Genomic DNA, 25,278 nt, shown 5'->3' on the forward strand with positions numbered 1-25,278 from the left:
ATGCACAATGTCGGCACTAGTACAGTGTATATCCACCTTTCGCAGCAATGCAGGCTGCTATTCTCCCATGGAGACGATCGTAGAGATGCTGAATGTAGTCCTGTGGAACGGCTTGCCATGCCATTTCCACCTGGCGCCTCAGTTGGACCAGCGTTCGTGCTGGACGTGCAGACCGCGTGAGACGACGCTTCATCCAGTCCCAAACATGCTCAATGGGGGACAGATCCGGAGATCTTGCTGGCCAGGGTAGTTGACTTACACCTTCTAGAGCACGTTGGGTGGCACGGGATACATGCGGACGTGCATTGTCCTGTTGGAACAGCAAGTTCCCTTGCCGGTCTAGGAATAGTAGAACGATGGGTTCGATGACGGTTTGGATGTACCGTGCACTATTCAGTGTCCCCTCGACGATCACCAGTGGTGTACGGCCAGTGTAGGAGATCGCTCCCCACACCATGATGCCGGGTGTTGGCCCTGTGTGCCTCGGTCGTATGCAGTCCTGATTGTGGCGCTCACCTGCACGGCGCCAAACACGCATACGACCATCAATGGCACCAAGGCAGAAGCGACTCTCATCGCTGAAGACGACACGTCTCCATTCGTCCCTCCATTCACGCCTGTCGCGACACCACTGGAGGCGGGCTGCACGATGTTGGGGCGTGAGCGGAAGACGGCCTAACGGTGTGCGGGACCGTAGCCCAGCTTCATGGAGACGGTTGCGAATGGTCCTCGCCAATACCCCAGGAGCAACAGTGTCCCTAATTTGCTGGGAAGTGGCGGTGCGGTCCCCTACGGCACTGCGTAGGATCCTATGGTCTTGGCGTGCATCCGTGCGTCGCTGCGGTCCGGTCCCAGGTCGACGGGCACGTGCACCTTCCGCCGACCACTGGCGACAACATCGATGTACTGTGGAGACCTCACGCCCCACGTGTTGAGCAATTCGGCGGTACGTCCACCTGGCCTCCCGCATGCCCACTATACGCCCTCGCTCAAAGTCCGTCAACTGCACATACGGTTCACGTCCACGCTGTCGCGGCATGCTACCAGTGTTAAAGACTGCGATGGAGCTCCGTATGCCACGGCAAACTGGCTGACAATGACGGCGGCGGTGCACAAATGCTGCGCAGCTAGCGCCATTCGACGGCCAACACCGCGGTTCCTGGTGTGTCCGCTGTGCCGTGCGTGTGATCATTGCTTGTACAGCCCTCTCGCAGTGTCCGGAGCAAGTATGGTGGGTCTGACACACCGGTGTCAATGTGTTCTTTTTTCCATTTCCAGGAGTGTAGTTTGGTCGATCGATTTTCTTACACTGCGACAAAAATGTCTTAATTGTTGACAAAAAATTCCAGCTGTGATGCACACACCCTTGGGAAGAATTCGTAGAGCAAAGCACACTTTTAGAGCTATCAGATGGAAAACATTATTTCACACTTCTCTTTTCTCCAGTTTAAGTCTTTTTGTAGGGCTCAGCCTTTCATGCCTTCGTAGGAAGTTACCGATAAAGGCATCATAACTCGTCAGCAGTAACAGTATTGCATAGGAATGTTCAGTGAGCGACCTGATGACGTTCAAGCAAAATTGCAATAATGGTCACTGCGTTAATTCTTGTTGTTTCGAATTAGAGCATGCAGTACTCCTGCACCAGACTTCGGAACCTTGCCCGTTGAATGCAAATGCATGATTGTTAAATGGTAGCCCATCAATTATATCAGTAGTCCAGATTGTTTAATGTGAAAAATCATTCATACCAGAAAGACCTTTATTGAAACAAGAGAATCTCTTTCTGGCGCATTTTTGCCAAAAGCACTCGCTCCACACACAGCTCAAATCAATCGAGCTGCCTCCTCTGCACGCACCCCTTTATTATACCAAAAATAAATATTGTGTTGCAAAAGTTACACGTTTTTCCACCCGTGACCCAATTTTGCAACGCTTAACGGAAGTTCATGATTTTCAAGTATGTAAAATCCAATGCTAAACTGCAAGATAACTAGAACTTCAAATTCGAAAAAGACAGTTGATATATACACTGATAGCGCCGCGCCGCGCCGCGCCGTGACGTGATCAACTGGGCGGCGCCGGATTTGAGGTGACGGGTGGTGTCTGGAAGGTGGCCGGCAGCCGCTGCAGCGCGAGGAAACGCTCGAGCGTAAGCTATTCTGATCGCGACGCAGCCACGAGCTGTCCTGCGTAATTGTTACTGGAAGTATTTGTTATTTCTGGTGGGTAGAACGTGAAACGAATTATCTTTGATGCTCAGTCAAACTCGTAACTTTAGACGAGGGCCGAAACGTGATTTGAAAAAAGTAGCTACACTTGGCCGCGAACACGCGACTACAAGTTTAGACTGCACGACGATTAGCAGTAGATCACGGGCTCAGACACCACGACAACCTCTCCGAAGTAGACAACACTTCCTCCTGACACTTCTGCATCTTACAGTGTTGCCAGATTGTGTAGATTGCCGGACTTGCGGTCGGTTTTATTGGACACCTTAAGTGAACGACTCGCACTTTGTCTCAGTGGCGGCCGGCCGGCCGGCGGTCAGTTTTTATGTCTAAGACTGTACATCACATCTACAGATTTCCATCCCACCTTTTCCTTTACCAAACGTACTTTGGGAGTTGTTTTACCCTGAGCCTTGTTTGCGTCTGGAACAAGGGACTGATTACCCTGTAGTTTGGTCCCTTTATCCCTCAAACCAACCTTCCGTCCCATTCGGATAATGCCTACATGGTGCGTGTTTTCTTTATCTTAGAGTGTATTTTATGTTAAAATGCTATAAATGTAAAATAAAATAAACGCAGAGCTGTTGCTGCCATAGCCATATTGTCCAAGGCGAAGAGCTGTCGTCGCCCTCTTACAAGCTCGACTGTCAGTCGCTTTGTTTTGGTGGATGAGCTATTATGTGGTACGATAAGTGAGAGTCGAGAGTAATCGTACGGCCGGTCCTCAGGGTCGCCGTGTCGCACACGCAGCGGCGAGTCGGGCGTGTGCCAGCCGCTGCACCGCTGCCGGCACGTGCTGTGGAAGCAGCCCACGGCCTGCTCGCGCCACTCCGTCTGCTGCCCCGGCATCGCCACGCCGTCCACCGCCGCCTCCTCCGCCTCCACCGCCGCCTCCTCCGCCTCCACCGCCGCCTCCTCCGCCTCCACCGCCGCCTCCTCCGCCGCCTACAGTGCACCGACGCCTCGTACCACAGCTGCAACCGCTACCACGCAGAGGGACACCAGGGCGACCACACAACGAGCTGCCTTGTCCAAAAGTCAACAGAGTGAGTATATCCCCCAACCCTGGCGAACAACTGCACTACTGGCCATTAAAATCGCTACACCACGAAAATGACGTGCTACAGGAAGAAGATGCTGTGATATGCAAATGATTAGCTTTTCAGAGCATTCACACAAGGTTGGCGCCGATGGCGACACTTACAACGTCCTGACACGAGGAAAGTTTCCAACCGATTTCTCACACGCAAACATCAGATGACCGGCGTTGCCTGGTGAAACGTTGTTGTGATGCCTCGTGTAAGGAGGAGAAATGCGTACCATCACGTTTCCGATTTTGATGAAGGTCAGATTGTAACCTATCACGATTGCGGTTTATCGTATCGCGACATGCTGCTCCCGTTGGTCGAGATCCAATGACTGTTAGCAGAATACGGAATCGGTGGGTTCAGGAGGGTAATACGGAACGCCGTGCTGGATCCCAACGGCCTCGTATCACTAGCAGTCGAGATGACAGCCATCTTATCCGCATGGCTGTAACGGATGGTGCAGCCACGTCTCGATCCCTGAGTCAACAGATGGGGACGTTTGCAAGACAACAACCATCTGCACGAACAGTTCGACGACGTTTGCAGCAGCATGGACTATCAGCTCGGAGACCGTGGCTGCGGTTACCCTTGACGCTGCATCACAGACAGCAGCGCTTGCGATGGTGTGCAATCGCGATACGCTACAATCCGACCTTTATCAAAGTCGCAAACGTGATGGTACGCATTTCTCCTCCTTACACGAGGCATCGCAACAACGTTTCACCAGGCAACGCCGGTCAACTGCTGTTTGTGTATGAGAAATCGGTTGGAAACTTTGCTCATGTCAGCACGTTGTAGGTGTCGCTACCGGCGCCAACCTTGCGTGAATGCTCTGAGAAGCTAATCATTTGCATATCACAGCATCTTCTTCCTGTCGGGTAAATTTCGCGTCTGTTGCACGACATCTTCGTGGTGTAGCAATTTTAATGGCCAGTAGTGTAGTATGTGGAGCCCAGCTGAATCATCCAGTTGCTATAAGACCCATACAAAAAAGTATTTGCGTTAGATAGCCGAATTCAGGGTAAAAGTATAGTTACAGTGTACCTAGCTCTCATATTACATTGCGTTGTGAAGTTGGTAGCTGCTCGAAGAATTATGGGAAGTAAATACGATAAAACATGGGTCGGGCATCAGTAGCGAATGATATTGTTCGTTTGTAATGTTGTATATTATACCAAAAATGTACTTAAAGTGCCGAAATATTTCCAGCAAAAAAGGCAGCTAATGACGTGCTGTTGCTATCGGTGCAGTGAATCCTGATAGATGAAGAGGGCTAATTGGGAGCGGTCGTAAGTGAACTGCATCTTGAGCAGCGTTTTTGCGGAGTCATGGTTTGTGATATCGTAAGTAAATTTTTATGCACATATTATTGTGCTCTTAGATTCCTGATAACCACATACTCGAAAATCGTAACATTCGTAAATAACGGTAAAGTTGAAACTTCCTGGCAGATTAAAACTGTGTGCCCGACCGAGACTCGAACTCGGGACCTTTGCCTTTCGCGGGCAAGTGCTCTACCATCTGAGCTACCGAAGGACGACTCACGCCCGGTACTCACAGCTTTACTTCTGCCTGTATCTCGTCTCCTACCTTCCAAACTTTACAGAAGCTCTCCTGCGAACCTTGCAGAACTAGCACTCCTGAAAGAAAGGATTTAGCGGAGACATGGCTTAGCCACAGCCTGGGGGATGTTTCCAGAATGAGATTTTCACTCTGCAGTGGAGTGTGCGCTGATATGAAACTTCCTGGCAGATTAAAACTGTGTGCCCGACCGAGACTCGAACTCGGAACCTTTGCCTTTCGCGGGCAAAGGTCCCGAGTTCGAGTCTCGGTAGGGCACACAGTTTTAATCTGCCAGGAAGTTTCATATTAGCGCACACTCCGCTGCAGAGTGAAAATCTCATTCTGGAACGGTAAAGTTAATTAGGTAAACAGTACTGTTAAAATGATTGATGGTCGTTTCACACGCAGCAATTTAAGGTGTACCCTAAGGTTCCTGCCTAATTACATATTCGAAAGACGCGAAATATTCGTAAAAAAAAGAAGAGAAAGAAGTTTTGAGAAATAATACGGTAAATGTGATTAGGACTACTGCTCATTTCATTCGCAGCAATTTAAGCTGTGCTCTTAGGTTCATGCCTAACCACATACTCGAAAATCATGCAATATTCGCAAAAAAACAACAAAACATTTTTCATAAGCAAGACTACGCATGATTTAATTATTCCGAAATGCAAATATTAGAAACACGTTCTCTGAACTGCATAAATAAATGTTTCCTGACTCCACTTCTTCTTCCACGTATATATCCAAACAAGTAGGACTTAACCCTCTGCGTAGTTAGTTGAAGTAAAAACTGTTCAAACTAATGCGCAGAAAAATGATCTTGTACCAACACAGTGAGTTTGCTCCAAAAAGTACACGATCTAAGTTTTGAAATGTTTACCATCCGATTGAAATTTCGTTAGCTGAGGCTCAGTCATGTAAAACTACTTTTAAAAAACCTAAGACCATCGGACATTGCTTATCACATTCAGGAGAACATGTTTTGTTCTTTTGCGAACGACTTCAAAGAACGTGGTTCCTCACTCCATGCCGTCAAACACCCATCTGCCGAAAACGCGCCTATCACCTCTTTCACACCTCTTCTTGCCAAACATAGATTGATCAGTCTCTACAACCGACTCAGCTCCTCAAGCCTCTCGCCATTTACACAATAAAACTTCGCGGCAAAAAATGAAACATTAAACAGCATGATCTGATAAATGCAGGTGTTCAGCAATGAAACTAGTGCTACACCTTTTTAATCCACAAACAAGTTATTTTCAGTGTGTCTCCCATAGTGATTCTGTTTCCATCTAATCAACTTTTTTGACGAATACTAATGTGACAAATAAGTATCTGCGCAGTCTCTGTACGTCATCATACCTATCTTTCCGGGCTGCAAGGTTCATAGGCCGAGAACATTTCGTGTACAACCTGTGTTTAGCAATGAATCCGCAATTTATGCGCCATCTCGCTGTCTCGCCCTGCAAGTTAAAGCAGCTACACTGAAATACGAAAAAATAAAACAAGAAATCTCACAATATTCCAAGAAACGTAAATAAAAATTATTACGAAACTCAGTAATCAACCCTACATCCATTATCGCGAGACTTAGAGGTCTAATCACTCCTAGTGTTCATTACGAAAGTAGAGGTACTGAAATCGCTTTTGCGTGAAGTCATAGCTTGCGCCGAAACAAATCATTAGAATCCGCGATTCTCACTGGCTATCGTATGTTACCCGATTGGCTACGGGCAATGGGAACAAAAACGGAAGAAATTACAATTGCAGCACGCATCGTAAGAGCTAAGTACTCCGTTCCTGCACTTCAGCTGAAATTAGTTCCTTGACTCTGGTATCCAGCGCCTCTCTCTGGAATAGACTAAGCCGTCCTGACGGGTTCTTCTAAAGACTAAATTCTCTGTTAGTCTTCCTACTGTTTTCCATTTTCCTTTTCATAAACAACTCTTGACTGGATACATATAACGCTATTTCCGTTAACTGTAGCTTCCGATGTCAATTAAATATTCCCTCTGTTTTTGTCTTTGTTGAAGAGGTCACCAGCGATATTTGCTGAAAGCCTGACTTGAAAGAATGTAGTTACTTGCGTCTCTAAACACTTAAATCCCAACAAAAACGAAACAGCTATTGCTGCGTCTGTTATAGAGATGTATAACAATTAGCGGATTGTAGGTAATGTTTAGAGCTAGTAACGAATGAACGAGAAGAGACTACAACCGCTACAAATAACATATGAAAACTGCATACTTGTCATTCATGACATTTAACTCATTTTACTGGGTGTCTGAGCCACATAGAAATGCTTAATCATTCAGCGTATTGTAACAAGTGTGTGCGATTTGTGTTACTGTGATTTCTTGTATAGCACAGTAGACTGACGTTCGCAACCATCCGTCGGGTGGGATCATCACCGAAAGCGTCACACATACTCACTAATCCATTCAACAGTTCAGATAATAAAGATTTAACCCAGGCCCCCTGCCACGCAGTCAAATGAGATTAGAAATACCTCTCCTTCCTTTCCCTACCAAATTCTGGTCACGAAAATTTATCACTACCAGGATTCTAACCAGATGACCCTGGTAACTCGTCTTAGAGGCAGCGTGCGATAACAAACAAACTTCGTAGGACAATGTGGAAATACAGAAGCGTCCGATCTTACCCGTCGGCTTTGACCCATGACGTCACAAATACCGCGGAAACGACTATAAACAATTCCAATATGGCGGATATAAAAACATCGCATACGTATTGTAAACACTGAAATACACAAGTTTCACAAAAAGCCTAATGACTGTAACGGGACAAGCGTGGGAAATTAGGGGTTTTTGGGTGCGGAGAAACTAAATATACAGAAATGTAGCCACCGACCGCCATTCAAAACCACGCAAAACAACGAAATAAATCAACATCACAAAACTGACCAAATACCAAAAAACACATTCCTATCCATAATCGGACACTTCCCTTAACCTATATAGCTCAACAGAACGTACCGATCACATCCCCCAATAGAAAACTAAGAAACGAAAGCTTCCCTTACACCTACATACATCGGCACTTATGCAGTTTAGCAGGTACGGAAAAAATTTTTCATTTTTTTTCAAAATTTGATCATCATGTGTCGTTATGCGGTGGGGGTAGTCTGCAGTGCCCCCCCATCCCCCCACAGGCTTCATTAGTGTCAAATCAATATTTTCGAATCATAGACGGCCGCTGCCGCGGCCGCATTCCAAAAAAAAACTCCCAACCTAACCTCAAGTGGGCTACGCTACAGATCAATATGTTCATCAAATTGCTTCATATTACGTATACATGTTCATTAGTGTCAAATCAATATTTTCGAATCATAGGCGGCCGCTGCCGCGGCCGCATTCCAAAAAAAAAACTCCCAACCTAACCTCGTATTCAGGGCTACGCTACAGATCAATGTGTAGGTCCCTTACGTCACGGGTCAAAGCCGACGCGTGAGATCGGATGTTTCCAACCTATACCCAATACACAAAACATACATAAATAACCAAAAAAAAAAACGGAACTTACCTCAAAAAAGTTCCAGCTCCACAAACTAGATTGGCCACCACAATCACACACAAATGCACACACGCACGCACGCACACACACACACACACACACACACACACACATACAAAAACACACACACACACACCAACGAAAAAATACTGAACTAAAATAAAAACCCAACCCACCCAAACGTCAACCCCCTCCCCCACAACTCCAAAATACAACACACAAACACTATACAACAAAATAAACCACCCACCCACCTACCCAGCCCACCCTAACTAACCACTTTCGGTCTATACATTTTACCCACAGCCCTTAAAAAAACCCGAAGAATGCAATAGCCCTCTGGGACACTCTTCCGCCAACAGTACTCATCTAAATGAGACTGAAGGTTGGAAGAGCGCCTCTTCCCCCTCCCAAGAACTGACTTAACCGCTCCCCACATCCCCTCAATTGTGTTAGTGCAAGCCCCAGTATCATAATTCTTAAACTCTAGACTGTGGTTCACTACTAAATGATTAAATCCCCTCTTACCCAACCCCCTATATGAAGAAAACGCATCTGAAACTACTGTGGACCCCGGCTCTACATACTCCTCAATTAACCCCACTAATTCAGGCTTCGACCTCCCCTCCACAACCCTAAAAACACATTCAGTACCCCCACCCCCCTGAACAACAGCCCCCCACACCCAAAGACCAGCCACAGACTTCCCCCTCCCATACTTCCTTTTACCAAACTGCGACTCATCCACCTCCACAACCACCCCATGCCCACCCAACTTACCCCTGTACTTAATAAATTCGGAACACACCTCACGACAAAAGGAATACCAGTCTAAAACAGTCCTCTCACTCACACCAGTCTCAAACGCGCAAAAACCCTGCCCGCAACTATAACAAAAATAATACGTAATAAGCACAATCTCACGCATGGCCAATCTAGACTTCTCGAACCAGGTACCACGCCTTACAGAACGCCATACGCCATCTTTCCGGCAACACCACATGTATCCGTCCCTGGTCCGAGAGTCCGGAACTTTAACCAATTTCATAGGTTCACGGCACACACCGCACTTCACGACCTCGGCAATTAAGCCAAATAGCTGAAGAAATTTAATCAGCTCTAAAGCTGTCTCCCCCATCATCGCCCTCAACCGAACACTGTTAAGGCGGTCTTTCATATCCATTCCTGAACAAAAAACCACAACCAAATACACTCAATAACAAACTCACCCGACGTACAGCAATGAGCATTAAATTAACCATTAACTCACTAATAGAAATTCCGCTTCAAATCCAACACCTGAGCAACAGAAAACTGACCCCACCACACGAAACAAACGAAACAAACGAAAACCATGAACACACCACCAGAGAGCACGACAAACAAAAACAAGACATCTACAAACACGCCACAATCGCAAATCAAACTCCGCGCCGTAATGACGTCACACACCACAACACGCTTACGTCACGGGTCAAAGCCGACGGGTAAGATCGGACGCTTCTGTTGACCCGACAATGTATATGCTACGTTATTCTGATTTTCCGATAATTACAATATACGTAAAATTAATTCTTCCTCAACGCAAACTGCCTGAGATAAACTTTGATGAACAGCCCGGATATCTTGTTTGCAAAATCTAATTACTCTGAATATAACTGCAGTGTTGGAGACCTACATATTCATTAACTATACATGCCTGTGAGAATTTGTTACGCATCCGCAGGAAGATGCAATCGATTTAGCGCCTACTATTTGGGTGCCAAGGATTTGCAGAATTCATTTATTTGATGTCTCACCTTCTGACTGCTGCCGTTGCTTCATATTCTTCCTGCATTTCACGGTTTTCGTGACTCTTCACAGAATGGAGTCACACACACTCACGCAGCTCGCCAGTCGTCTCGTCTCGTCTCAAACTGTTGCTAAGCAACGGCGTCGGCAGCCGCAGGGGCCCCTGTATTGTTGAGAACTGCGTAGCGTCTTGCGTGCTATGTTGTTTACTCTAAGAGGAAAAGCGGGAAATAATCACCACATAATTAAGGAAACAGTCCAACGATAATTGTAGGAGCGTATCGGGGCTGCGATGACCGGGCAATGTACCCGCGAATAAGATACTTCTGGAAAGCAAAGAACAGGAAAAAGTAAGGAAAAATTAAAACGAGAAGGAAAACTGAAAACAACAGTAAATTGCATAAGTCAAGAGACGTCTTCCCTACGTTAAAATAACGTAAGATTATTTTGGAAATTAAAGTGACGTGCAACTAAGTCACTCGTTTAGATCCTTCATCTAGGTCAAAGATCAATCCGCTTTAGGATAAAAGCATCAGTTAATTGAATATAAAGAACGCAAGGCCCTACCAATGAGTAAAAGTTTAGTCTAAGGCTACGACGAAGGATACGTGGCGCATGCAATAGTGTGCAACAAACAACTGAGTCACAATTTAAATGTAGTCCTTACAAATGCTGTAGAGACTAATCAAGAAACAGCCCTGTATTTTAATGCAGTTGAAGACATCTACATTTTTTGGTCACGAAATGATGCGTTGGTGGGATTTAAAAACGCGTCGTGATTGCTTCCATGGTAACGTTAAAGACTCAAAATCCAGTGCATTGGGCTAGCATATAAGGAACCATCCTTAAAGCGAGAGGCAGAATAAATAAATACATCGAGGTGCGGTTTTCGCCAAGTTATATCGGACAATATGGCGAATTTAATGACGTTCGCAGATGATTTTTATCGTTTATAGTCGTCGAATTAAGACACCGCCTTTTTTCCTAATAGAACTATATTCTTTTTTACTGCGCCATTTAAAAGAAGCTTCTAAAAGAATTTCAACGATATAACGTGAATAAGACTTGACCAGCTAGTATCAAGATAACAGCGCCGCAAACCACTGTGCCGGCGTCAGGAGAACAGGTTCCACAAGCGTCTGGGCTAGTATGTCAAATACAAGTAAATATGTAATTTAGGTATGGTTCTTATGTTTACCTGTGCACTTGAAGTCCATAAGTCTATGTTCTGCAGTTGTAACAATCACATAACTTGCCAATAAAGCTATTGAGACATTCACAATACATACAACAGTCGAAAAAGTGAACACTGTTTATGATGAATGTCGCCAAACTACTGTATTACAGCAGCGCTGTGGTTGTACACTGAAGAGTATCCAGATCGTGCCAAGCAATCACGATCTGTCTTTGCAAACATTATAAAATAAGTTCTACAAACTGCAAGTGTGGAGAGTAAAATATGCCAAGGAACAAGAAGACGGAGTGTTGGATTGTGACGTTATGGAGCCAGTATTCCATGTCAGCCAACTTGGATTTTAACGTCATAGATCCTGTCCCATTATTCCAACTCTTGGATTCTGACATTGTAGGGCCAGTATGCCCTGCTCGCCATGTCAGATCGCCATCTTGGATTTCCTGCCAATTTAGGTTCAGGACAAAATCCCTGGTGACACGAGAGTGGATAAAAACCACTAAAATTTTAACTTCCCTCTAAATTTAAATTTCTCACCATTTTACTCGCAGGGCAACTGATCTAAGTTAGACGGTGGAGGGGGGATGGGTAGGTGAAATGTCATGACGTCATCAATTACATCAATGGCGAAAGACTCTGTCCGAGAATCCCATCCCCATCCAATGTACCTACTACTTCAGTCCTTCAAAACCATAAAAATAATTTCAACAAAAAATGGTTCAAATGGCTCTGAGCACTATGGGACTTAACAGCTATGGTCATCAGTCCCCTACAACTTAGAACTACGTAAACCTAACTAACCTAAGGACGTCACACAACACCCAGTCATCACGAGGCAGAGAAAATCCCTGACCCCGCCAGGAATCGAACCCGGGAACCCGGGCGTGGGAAGCGAGAACGCTACCGCACGACCACTAGCTGCGGACTAATTTCAACAAAAACGAGTCCTTCAAAAACACACAAACAACTTTTACAGGAAAGTAAAACTGAAATGAGAATTTGTGAGCCTTATGGTAAATACACCAAGCAGCGCCAATTCTTCCTTGTTAAAATCTCCATAACACACGTCGACGCGACTACCCGATCTTAGGCTGTTGTCTGATGGCGTCACGATCCTACTGCTGTACGGACAGGTATAAGCAGTTCAGTTTGATGAGCTTGTTTAAGAGTGAAACAGTTATCGGAGATGATTTCTTGAGCTTTAAGAAACGGACTGCTAGGTACAGAAACATGCATTGAACCAAGGCCTAATACCCGTGAAACAAAATCAAGCACATATATACCGGACGTGAAATTCTGCATTGTATGGCCATTTAAAGAATATTTCGTTAGTAGTTTACATTTAGGCCTGGACATTCAAACTTATGCACTGAAATAACTTCGCCGCCTCCAAGCGACAGCGGCTCAGGACGAGGGGTGTGTCTTGGAACGCCGACGGAGACGGCACTGGGAAGGGTGGACGTGCGAGCGTTCTGCACCCCTCGCAGAGGGAGGCCAGTGGATGCCCTCCGCTTTCTTGGGAATAGATACCATGGTGGACAATGGGAAAAACCAGTGTCGTAAACCTATGCAGGAAATGGGGTGATGCATAGATACAAAAGCGCGTGGATCACAGAGGCGATGTGTGAAACTTCTGGCTTGCTGCATAATATTTCGGCCTGCCTTAAAAAGCGAGAAACGTGCTGATAATTCGCGGACGCCTGCTGGCACTGAGATGGAGCGTAGACGCAAAAGCGTCAAAAATGCGTACGGGGAGGGAGGGAGGGTGGGTGAAACTATGGAACTGCCGAAGAAGAATGGGCCTGCTGCTGGACAGTAAGAATGATATTTATAAATCAAGAACACCGGCTCAATCTCGGATGATGCACAGACATAAGACTATGCAGCTCCAACACAGAAACAGCCCTTATAAGCAACTGCCCTGTGGCTGCTTTCGGGAAGACTAGGAAATGCGAAAATTTATCGGAACAATGTGCTGGATTGACTGCGCCCAACGCCAGTTGCCGAGTCAAACACCAGCCCACACAGGGCATGAGGTTTCCATCATGCACTGGCAGGCTTTGTCAGAAGACAGCGATCAATCAGCACTGGGAGCTTTTGTCGGGAGACAGCGATAATTCAGTTAGTGGCGGTGTAAATTTGGTCCATCAACGACAAGGTTCAGACTACGAAAACTTCGGGGAGTGCTGAGCTAAGGGACCACGAAAGGGGAGAAAGGACAGTGAGTGAGACAGCGCGAAAGGAATAGGACCTGGAGGCTCGTCAACCCAGCGGCTTACACAGTCTGCTGACTCTGATTCTTGTTCTTACTCACATCTGAATGTTCGTCACTTTGTGACTGATTTTTTCCTGGTCCGTGTTACACTGAAGAATCCTGGTAATCCAGCGCCTGGGAATTAAGCGCTCGACTACACACTGCAGTTTCCTTGCCTAACATACGCCTCCCTACACCTATGAGGACAGTAGACTTCCAACTAACCGAGGCTGAACTACGAGGCGACGCACCGTACCGACCTAACGTTTGCCGACGACACGACCACACGACGCGGCCCACGAGAAATACGGGCTCCGCAACGAACTCGTGACGTCACACTAGACGGCTTCCTCGCTACACTTCGTGAACGCTCGGCTCCATGCAGAGCCCACAGGAAATCAGTATGTCAATGAAAAGTACCCAGTATAGATCTTAACTTTGTCGTGTGTTATCGAGAGCTTGCATCCACTTAAACATGCTGTTAAGAATTACTAAACCCGCCTTAAATAGGACGCTCCCTGCCAGAGGAAGATATTGGCACTTGTAATACCCGTAGTGTCACGTGATGTGACGTGCATGCCACGGTCTGTCTTTCTTGTGGGTGCAACCACACTACTGATGACGAAAGGTAGTGAGATGATTCATTCCCCCCTCTGACCCCTTCATATCTGAGTCGTGTCCACTCCAAGTCAAATCGGCCTTGCAATTTGTATTTATGTAAATGATACTGTAATAAGCACACACATTTCATATTTTAATCCTCTAATTAATCCGTATCATTTGCCTATGAACCCCTCAAACTCATAACCCCATGCTATTTGATTTTACTGTGTGAAATTTGAATTTACCGTATAGTTGGCTTCCAGTGTGAGGCGATCTCATTGATAAAGCGCCTTTTATTTCATATCACAGAGCTATGAATGATGTGCTACAGTAGTTCTTAGAAATCATCTACCCGTTCTGTTTTGTCTTAGAGTATAGTGTCAGACGTTATTTCACTTTTATGATATTATTCAAGGTTGTAATTAACTTTAATACTTTTTCTAATTAACGAAAACAGGTTTTATTACTAGCTAAATGCAGAGTCTCATAAGAAACGGTTTGGTTTTGTATTTAACTAAAATGTAGCTTCATCAGTGTGCAGTATTTGTTATGTGCAATGATGCATGAACGAATAGGTATTTCATGTATGGATGGATCAAGGAAAAATTATTATTGTTATGGCCAGGCGAAACTACTCTTGTCTGGCCACAACTGTTGGTTCTGTGACAGCTCTGGAGAAGGTTCATCACACTGGAACACTCACATTAGTTCACTTTATTACATAAATGAATAAAAGATTTACTTGCCTGTGGCACACTTGTTTGTCACAGAACTGCTTAATAAGTTAAAACTGTTATTGAATATTAAAGCATTACTTGATGCACAGATTAACAAACTGCTCTAATGTCACATTTAAATGAACAGGTCAATCATCACGTTGGTCCTATACTATAATTTTGAGCCCTTCAGATGAGGTCATGAACTGGACAGAGTTCAGGCTAGGTCGGCACTACATTGACCTCAGTGTGAGGGCGCTGCTGCGCTAAGAGGGGAGGCGTGCTCTTCAAGAGCACCTCCCATACATCGTTGACGATTGCAGATTTCCCTCGCTAATGTCTGTGTTATCAATTCACATTGATTACTTTGGTGTTGAAAAGCGATCTCTCTAAGATATCACAGTTAGGATTGTATTTCGTTTCAACAGAGAATTTAAAATTTAAAAAAATCCTAAGTTTATTTTAATTATTTCATTTTTTGGCTGAATTGGGTTGAGGCTGGAGAATGGTATAATGTAGAGGAGGAGGAGGAAGAGGGGCTGGCTATGAGACACGACGTGAAGGCGACGTTTTGTTCGGAATGGTGAGGGGGTAGGCATTCAGGAGGAGAAGCGGCCCAACTCAAAGGACTTAGGACGGCGCCCTCTTAACTGCACTTACAGCGATGTCACTACCTGCTGTACTGTTCGTGTTGCAGAGTGCGAGGAGTGGGGGAAAGCCGTGTTCCGGTTGGAGGACAGCCCCGTGTTGGTGGACGGAGCGCCCAAAATCAACCGTTCGCTGTGCGGCGGCGAGGGCGCCCCCTATATCATCGGCGGCGTGCCCGCCGAACCCAAGGAGTTCCCTCACATGGTGAGTCACCTCCATCCCCTTCCCTTTATCCAGTACGGTCGTAAGGCAGTCGCTCACCTACCCACAGCTGGTACTCACTTAAAGGATAAAGCTTTTGAATATTCTACTTTAAAGGGACACCTTTGATCCCGAACTCTAGAAACCGCTCGAAACCGTGCTTAGACTAACACTCGAGCATAAAAACAGAGGTCTGTGTCATTTCCATCCATCCAAAACTCTGTACTTGTCTGCTAACACCATAAGACAGTTGCGTGTTGTAGCTGCACTAACAAGCGCTCGAGATGGGTGAAGTATAACAGCTATACGAATGTGTTTTTTGAAGTGTTCGCATGTGGGGTATTGTGCAAACTGTATACAATGACATCATGAAGAGAATTAATCGTACGAATGCAGTCCAAACATTAGAGACAAAGTTGCGACATGCTGAATATGTAAATGAAATTGCGGTCAATGGATATACAATGAAGCTCCAAAGAAACTGCTATAGGCATGCGTATTAAAATACAGAGATATGTAAACAGGCAGAATATGGCACTGCGGTCGGAAACGCCTATATAAGACAAAAAGTGTATGGAGCGGTTGTTAGATCGGTTACTGCTTCTACAATGGCAGGTTATCAAGATTTAAATGAGTTTGAAGGTAATGTTATAGTCGGCGCACGAGCGATGGGACACAGCATATCCGAGGTAACGATGAAGTGGGGATTTTCCCGTACGACAATTTCACGAGTGTACCGTGAATATCAGAAATCCAGTAAAACATCAAATCTCCGACATCGCTACAGCCGGAAAAAGATCCTGCAAGAAAGGGGTCAACAAAGAGAATCGTTCAACGTCACAGAAGTGCAACCCTTCCGCAGATTGCTGGGCCATCAACAAGTGTCAGCCTGCGAACCATTCAACGAAACGTCATCGATATGGGCTTTCGGAGCAGAAGGCCCATTCGTGTATCCTTCATGACCGCACGACACAAAGCTTTACGCCTCGCCTGAGTCAGTCAACACCGACAATGGACTGTTGATGACTGGGTACATGTTGCCTGGTCGGACGAGTCTCGTTTCAAACTGTATCGAGCGGATGGACATCTGCGGATATGGAGACAACCTCATGAATCCATGGACTCTGCATGTCAGCAGGGGACTGTTCGAGCTGGTGGAAGCTCTGTAATGATGAGGGGCGTGTGTAGTTGGAGTGATATGGGACGCCTGATACGTCTAGATGCGACTCTGACAGGTGACACGTAGGTAAGCATCCTGTCTGATCACCTGCATCCATTCATGTCCATTACGCATTCCGACGACCTTGGGCAGTTCCAGAAAGATAATACGACATTCCACACCTCCAGAATTACTATAGAGTGGCTCCAGGAACACTCTTCGAATTTAAACACTTCCGCTGTTCATCCAACTCCCCAGACATGAACATTATTGAGCATATCTGGGATGCCTTGCAACGTGCTGTTCGGAAGAGATCTTCATCCCTCATACTCTTACAGATTTATGGACAGCCCTACGGGATTCAAGTTATCAGTTCCCTCCAGCGCTGCTTCAGACATTATTCGAGTCCATGCCACGTCGTGTTGCGGTACTTCTGCGTGCTTGCGGGGGTCCTACAGGATATTAGGCAGTGGCTCTTCAGTGATTAGATAACATAATAGTTCAGAAATGTAATGGGGATGACACAGAAATAAATGAAGTTGCGCTGGGTAGATATACTGATTTTGAAGGACAGGAAGAACCTGAATCCGAGGGCGGCTGGCCAAGCAGAAAACGACGTTTATCTACATACAGAGCAACAGAACAGAACAGTACAGTCAAAGTGAGCACGACCTATCTCCGCCCACGCAATCGAGAACCAGTTTCTTAAAAGATATTGATGACAGCGTACTAGAAAACATTTATGAAGACTACTGCAATCGTGGCTTCACTTGCTGTAGCAAACTAATGAGGTGCTGTAAGTGTATTAAAAGTAAATCACATACAGATTAATTCTAAATTACGTATCTAGCAAAAGGTGAGCACAGACTCATTTCAAAGGACAGACTGTTGCAATTACAAACTATAAAAGAGCATGTAATATTGCAATTTGATAGAGCAAGGTTTAAATGGTTCAAATGTTTCAAATGGCTCTGAGCACTATGGGATTTAACATCTGAGGTCATCAGTCCCCTAGAATTAGAACTACCTAAACCTAACTAACCTAAAGACATCACACACATCCATGCCCGAGGCAGGATTCGAACCTGCGACCGTAGCACTCGCGTGGTTCCGGACTGAAGCGCTTAGAATCGCACGGCCACCGCGGCCGACGATAGAGCGAGGTGATATGGATCGTTCACTATTGGAATTAGCAAATGTGGGCGCTAGAAGCTCTAAAATGGATACCTTGAACAATTTTAAAGCTTCGGTTTCTTCTATCGACAATCGTAAGGCTGAATATGGCATTTCATCCAGTCTTATTACTACGTTTGTCACTCGTAAGCACATAGAAGACGATAATAGTATACATCAGAAAGCACAACAGTTTCCGGAGGAAGTAAACAAGTTTATGTCAGAGCATGGTTCGGAGAAATGTTTGGAACAGTGACCAGAGAGGATTCCAGTATGAAATGTCTTCATAAACAACACCGTCTCACGGAGGAAAGAAAACTACAGTTAGTGTGTTGCAGTCTGTACATAGCTCTACCACAGCTACACAATGGCTTTATCAGTGACAAACAGAATAGCAGACAAATTGTACATCTGTTTCCAGGTAGCACGAGGCGCTTTCGGCCCAGATATTTTAAATACACACACTGCCTATGAAACATTGATGTGGAGGCAAGTAAAATTGGAAAAATAATTAAAGAACACATGTAAATTTTTCTAACTACAGACCTTGGTTAACATGTAACAAGTGAAAAGAGCCTATTGCTGCATGATTACTCGTGAAATCGTACCCTTCTAGATGTAAGCTTTCCAAGCAAAGATGTTATGCTGATGATATTGCCAACCTCTTGACGTCTACTGCTTTCAGTAACGTAAGATCTATATCAGAGGGATTGCTGATTTTGTAAGACTACAATGTGCCAAACCAAAAATAAAGATACACGATTTTTGCGGGTTCGTTCTTGGCTGCAACTTGGCCCCAGCCTTTGCAGCATCGTTTCCCTTCCGTTCTGCAGGTCGCTCCTCTTGCTAGCCGCGCGGAGTGGCCGCGCGGTTTAAGGCGCCATGTAATGGATTGCGCGGCCGCTCCCGCCGTAGGTTCGTGTCCTCCGTCGGGCATGGGTATGTGTGTATGTTGTTCTTAGCATAGGTTAAATTAAGTTACTTTAAGTAGTGTGTAAGTCTAGGGACCGATGATCTCAGCAATTTGGTTCCTAATGAATTCACACACATTTTTAACATTTGATTCCTGTTGCTATTCTTTTTCCCCTCCGTTGGGAACATGTCTGGGGTGTTAACGGGAATGTTTCGCATTGTCTGTCGCTGACGCAAGAACAGTCTCACCACTGTTTTCCGTTACCTTTTCCTTTCCTCGTCTCTCTTCTCCTCTAGTTGGAGGTTCCTCTTTCTTCTTCCTCTCAGTGTGCTCCTGAAGGTCGGCCCACGCGTCTGACGCGTAACAGGTGACTGGGTAACGCTTAATTCCCAGCCCCGGGTCTACAGGTAGGGTTCACACGTACCTCCTGGTGCAGGCCAGGCCCAGGGAGGGGTGACTGCCTGAGCTGCTACCTTCCCAAATCTCCGATTGGCCCCTCTGTCATGTGTTCGAGAGGGGTGACCTGTGGTTTTGAGGTGTGAACGATCACCTAAGGCGGGTGCGCCCCCTTGTGAAGGGGGCGCCCAGTTGGAAGGTGTGCGCCATCGAATACGCTGGCAATCATGGGGATTTTCCCGAAATGAATCTATCATCTTCACAATCAGCGTCTACGAAACGTAAACGTAACAAGGATAATGATTCAAAGGCCCTTCCTGCTGCACCACGGTTCCTCGTGGTCTCACGTACTGAAGACAGTCAGTCCTTCGCCACGGTAAAACCGTTTATTACTCAGAAAGGTTTTGATGCAACTGCCGGCCCTGTGAAATCCTGCTCTCGTTTACGGAATGACACTTTGCTTTTGGAGACTACTTCTGAGTCTCAAGCACAACAATTGCTTGCCGCGTCGCTTCTCCACGGCTATCACGTTTGTGTCCAGGCCTATAAAACTTTGAATTCTTCACGTGGTGTTATTTACACTAGTCTTCTCGATGTTCTAACCGAGGCCGAAATGCAATCTTACCTCTCTGGTCAGGGTGTCATTGCCGTCCATCCTGTAATGAGAAAGGTAGATTCCTCCTTAGTGCCAACACGCAGTCTTTTTCTCGCCTTCGATAAAGTGGTGCTTCCATCCAATATCAAAGCAGGCTGTAAAATTACCACAGTCCGGCCGTACGTTCCGAACTCGAAGCACTGCTACCAGTGTCATCGTTTCAACCACGCTAGAACGTCTTGTCGACACCCAGCCAAATGTGTAACCTGTGGTAGGGATGCGCACGAGGGCGACTGTCCTCCTCCTCCCCCCTCCCTTGTATCAATTGCAATGGCGGTCATGCCGCCTCCTCTCGGGATTGTCCTGTGTATCTTAATGAGCGGGCTGTCCAAGAGGTCCGGGTAAAGGAAAAAGTGCCTTACCCAGTAGCTCGAAATTTTTGGCTAGTCGCAAACCCTGTGTTCTCCCGTCTGGCACCTATAGTTGTGTTCTTGTTACCCCTCGCTCCATGGATGACATGGCCCTTTGGGGTTCTCCCAGGGCCTGTCTGAGGTGCCCTCCTGGCTGATCTTAACCAACTTAACCTCTTCTGCCTTAACACTGGAGTACCCACTTTCCTTTCCGACTCCTCACGTGCCTATTCCCATTTGGACCTATCCTTTTGCACTGCCCAAATGAACTGATTGACCTGCAACGTTATCCCAAAACTGTCCAGGACGTCTACACTGCTTTCCTCAGGTAGAGTTTCCAAGTCTCCATAATGAGGTTGCAAAAGTGGTACAATATTTCGATCGACCTACTTGTGTAATAGACCTTTATTTTTTTTCAAATATGAGACTAAATAAGTCACGATTACTTAGCAACCTGAATGTAAAAATATGTCAAATTTTCTGTGTATGTCTGTATGCCAACAGTTTGTTGCCATTCTCATACGGAGGAGAGAGTGTTCCATGTGTGGACAAAATTTTTCGAAATCGTGTTTTCAGTTCTTTGGGTGTTTCTCACGCACCGACAAAGTTACGTTAACAGCGCCACATTAAACGCTACAATTCAGAGCCCTCTACTGGCAGAGGCGTGCCACCCGTACCAATGAAGCGGGAAAATCGACTAATATGCATGATACGTAATACCTCAACCGATACTGAGAACAGAATAAAAAATTCGGAGGCATTACTTTTCAGCACGTCCTTGTATATTATTCTCAAGATCCTATTGCTAAATATTTGATGGTATCAGTATAGTGGTCGAACAGTCTTCTTCGAATGCAGGTTCTCGAAAATTAAACAGCAGGGTTACGTCACAACCACGTTTTCTTTCTTCCAAGGATTCCCATTTAATTTCCCCGAACACTTCTGTTTTACTTTCATGTGGTGTATATCAATCTGATCCTAGCAGTGCATATATGAATTCTTTCGATGTTCAAATGTGTGTGAATTCCTAAGGGACCAAACTACTGAGGTCATCGGTGCCTAGATTTATACACTACTTAAACTACCTTATGCTAACGACAATACAACACACACACACACACACACACACACACACACACACACACACACACACGCCATGCTCGAGGGAGGACTCGAACTTCCGACAGGAAGGGCCGCACAATCCGTGACATGGCGCCTCTAACCGCGCGGTCATTCGTGTGGGTCAGCACTAGTTCTTTCTTTTTTTAAAAAAATCTTATGGGACTTAATTGCTAAGGTCATAAGTCCCTAAGCTTAAACACTATTTAACCTAAATTATCCTAAGAACAAACACACACACCCATGCCCGAGGGAGGACTCGAACCTCCGCCGGGACCAGCCGCACAGTCCATGACTGCAGCGCCCCAGACCGCTCGGCTAATCCAGCGCGGCGCTCAGCACTAGTATCATGAACACTATTTCCTTAATAGCTGCACTACATTTTCCCAGAACATTTCCTACAAATCTACTTCTTCCATTCGCCTTCACAAGTACTAATTGTACGTGATCCTCATATTTCATATTGCTTCTTAATACAACCCCTAAATACTTTACGAGTTTAGTTGTTCAATATGTTCATTGCTAATCTCGTAATCAGATACTGTCGGATTCTTTCCCATTGTTATAGACATTATCTTAAACGTTTATCCATATTTAAAGAGAGCTGTCGTTGATTATACGAGGATTGGAACTTTAATAGTGGCAACTATTTATTTACAGGTCGTACAAAATAGATACATGTTTCAAAGTTTTACTGACCTTCAAAGTAGTCACCAGCATTGTGTATAACCCGTTGCCAGTGGTGTGGAAGTCGTAGGATACTCTTAACAGTGCCAGTTGTGTTGACAGTTCGAGCGGCGGGGTCTAATGCCCGACGAATTTGTACAGTTCTGAAGCGAATGCCGTGAAGTGTTTCCTGCAGTTTAGAAATATAGTTGAACTCACGAGGGCTTATATCAGGGGAGTGCAGTAGGTGGTATAGCATTTGGCAGCCCCATCAGTCAAACAAATCAGTAACAGCTTGCACTATACGTGCTTGAGCATTGTCCTGCAAAATGATGGTCGGGTCCTGCAGAAAGTATCATCACTTCTGTCTCTAAGCTGTTCATTTTTAGAACAGAACCTACGACCAACTGGTTACGTAAATCATGGCAGTGGAGTAGTGTATATGTACCAGTTGGTTGCATGGATCAAGTTAGTAAGATGGATTTAAAGGTGGCAGGATGGAGCTATGGTGTTTGAACGTGGCTGTGAGCACACAGTCAATTCAGTTCTCCGATTTGTTGGTATATCAATGTTGACTGTCCAACGTATCTGCAAGGAGTCGTTTACCATTCGCGACCATGTAATATGGCATTAAAAAGGGGTTGATACACTGCTTGCATGTATTAAATGGGCAAACACAAAGAATGGACTGTAGCAGCCTGAAGGTCTGTAGTGTGACCGATGAGTAGCGATTTTTCCTCATTTCCAGTGCTGAAAGTTACTGAGTGCGCCAACCGGCCACAATGCTTTTAACCCACGGTGTGTAGAAGCAGTAGTTCACACAAGGGTGGCTCTGTGATGTTTTTGGGGGGAGGAGTGAGGGATTTCTGGTACCATGACTTTGACCCACTCGTTCAGGTTACTGTGACCACGAACCAGGAGGTTTACTGCAATGCTGTCGGTGACCAAGTGTTGTTCATGATGAGTAGGGGTGTACATTCCCATCTTCCAAGATAATAGCCTTGTTCACAGGGCTACACACGCATGTCCCTGGTGTGACCAACACTTTGGCACACTACTGCATCTCGACGGGCCCACTAAATCACCAGATACTACTCCAGCAGAAAATGTCTGGGGTTAATTAGAGCAGCGGGTGAAACTTAGCAAGTTCGCCGCAGGTTGGCAGCTGCACGGAATCTAATTATGAATGAGTTGCTGCAGCTCAGTACGTCATAGCTGAGAAAAGTTGTGGCGTTCTTTACTCGACGAATGCAAGCCATTTTTAAGGCTAGAGGTGTGTTACACAGTATTATCAAGGTGCCTCCTGCGGCTGATTAACCTTTCGGCTGTAGTGGTTACGTAAACAATATATTTATAAATCATTTGAATTTGGCGCCCAGGAAGTGTCGTTTCATACAAGATTTTAAAACCAAGTCAGGAAAAGGAGTTTCCCTGTAACTCCACTTTAAGATGTGGTCACATCTTTCTTGTCCCATTCGGATCGGTTGAGTCTCGACCATTCACGACGAAGAGATAAACATCGCGACCATCTTCCTTAGGTTTTTAATTACATGGGCATTGTGGGTAATTGTTCATTTCTGCTTTCCTTCCACATCTGTACATTTATATCCCCTTTAGTTTTACCGTTGTCATTTATTTTTTTGTCCAAATAACATAATTCATTTATTATGTTTATTGACTTATTTTTTAATCTACTTAGCTCAATTACCTTATTAAAATCTACCTGTCCTCAGTTACCATTGTTGCATGTGTTATATGAAGCGACTAACTTAGTGCCCGCTGCTTCGCTACCGTAGACTCTATGGTCTGCATTGTTGTTGTGGTCTTCAGTCCAGAGACTGGTTTGATGCAGCTCTCATGCTACTCTCTCCTGTGCAAGCTTCTTTATCTCCAAGTAACTACTGCAACCGACATCCTTCTGAATCTGCTTAGCGTATTCATGTCTTGGTCTCCCTCTATGATTTTTGCCCTCCTCGCTGTCCTCCAATACTAAATTTGTGATCCCTTGATGCCTCAGAACATATCCTACCAATCGATCCCTTCTTTAGTGAAGTTGTGTTACAATTTCCACTTCTCCCCAATTCTATTCAGTACCTCCTCATTAGTTACGTGATCTACCCATCTAATCTTCAGCATTCTTCTGTAGCACCATATTTCGAGAGCTCTATTCTCTTCTCGTCTAACCTATTTATCGTCTATGTTTCACTTCCGTACATGGCTACACTCCATACATATACTTTCAGAAATTATTTTCCGACACTTAAATCGATAGTCGATGTTAACAAATGTCTCTTCTTCAGAAATGCTTTCGTTGCCATTGCCAGTCTACATTTTATATCCCCTCTACTTCGACCATCGTCAGTTATTTTGCTCCCCGAAAAGCAACACTCATCTAGTACTTTGTCTCATTTCCTAATCTAATTCCCCGAGCATCACCTGATTTAATTCGACTGCCCGCATAGTCTTTTTTTCTTCTATCTAATTTTTATGATATTTGCAAACACAATCCGAACTTTTCATGTTACTAAAGGCCATTTAAGGATGATCTTTCCGAATGTACTTCTGACCGAAAAACTATTCTGGTAACTGGAGTCCAAGGATTTTTTAATCATGCCTTTTGCGTTCTTGTGGTGGTATTTCCCTAGAAACTTTCGTCCCCCAACGCTATTTCTTTATGTTTGACCAGGAAGTGACATACAGATTTTCGTATATTCGGCTTTAAAAATTTTTTAATGTAATGAAATATTTTCATAAAAGATTTCACCCCCTATTTCACCCTCTTAGGGGTTGAATTTCTGAAAACAATGAAATGCGTATTTTTTTTATTTCTAGCAGAGATGCCAAATAAGTTTTTATAGATTTAGCTTCAAAAATGTTTAGATAATGAAATATTTCCGTACAGTTTTCATCCCCTATATTATCCTTATGGGCTTTGAATTTCCAGAAACAGTTAAACAAGTGTTTTTTTATTTCTGTCCGAGAAGCCAAACTAAAATTTCTATAGATTTAGCTTTAAAAATGCTTTC

At 45.0% G+C, this 25,278-nt stretch overlaps 1 protein-coding gene across 1 annotated transcript in view; it reads left to right on the forward strand.

Moving 5' to 3' along the window:
• Window positions 1–25,278, forward strand: part of LOC126188164 (trypsin-1-like) — a 142,437-nt gene that overhangs the window by 77,988 nt on the left and 39,171 nt on the right. Inside the window, exons 2-3 of the mRNA XM_049929682.1 lie at window positions 2,957–3,274; window positions 15,670–15,824. Of these exons, the coding sequence (XP_049785639.1) occupies window positions 2,957–3,274; window positions 15,670–15,824 (473 nt within the window). The remainder of the gene's footprint in view (window positions 1–2,956; window positions 3,275–15,669; window positions 15,825–25,278) is intronic.

Source organism: Schistocerca cancellata, chromosome 1, assembly GCF_023864275.1.
Source record: "Schistocerca cancellata isolate TAMUIC-IGC-003103 chromosome 1, iqSchCanc2.1, whole genome shotgun sequence".
Taxonomy (NCBI): Eukaryota; Metazoa; Arthropoda; class Insecta; order Orthoptera; family Acrididae; genus Schistocerca; species Schistocerca cancellata.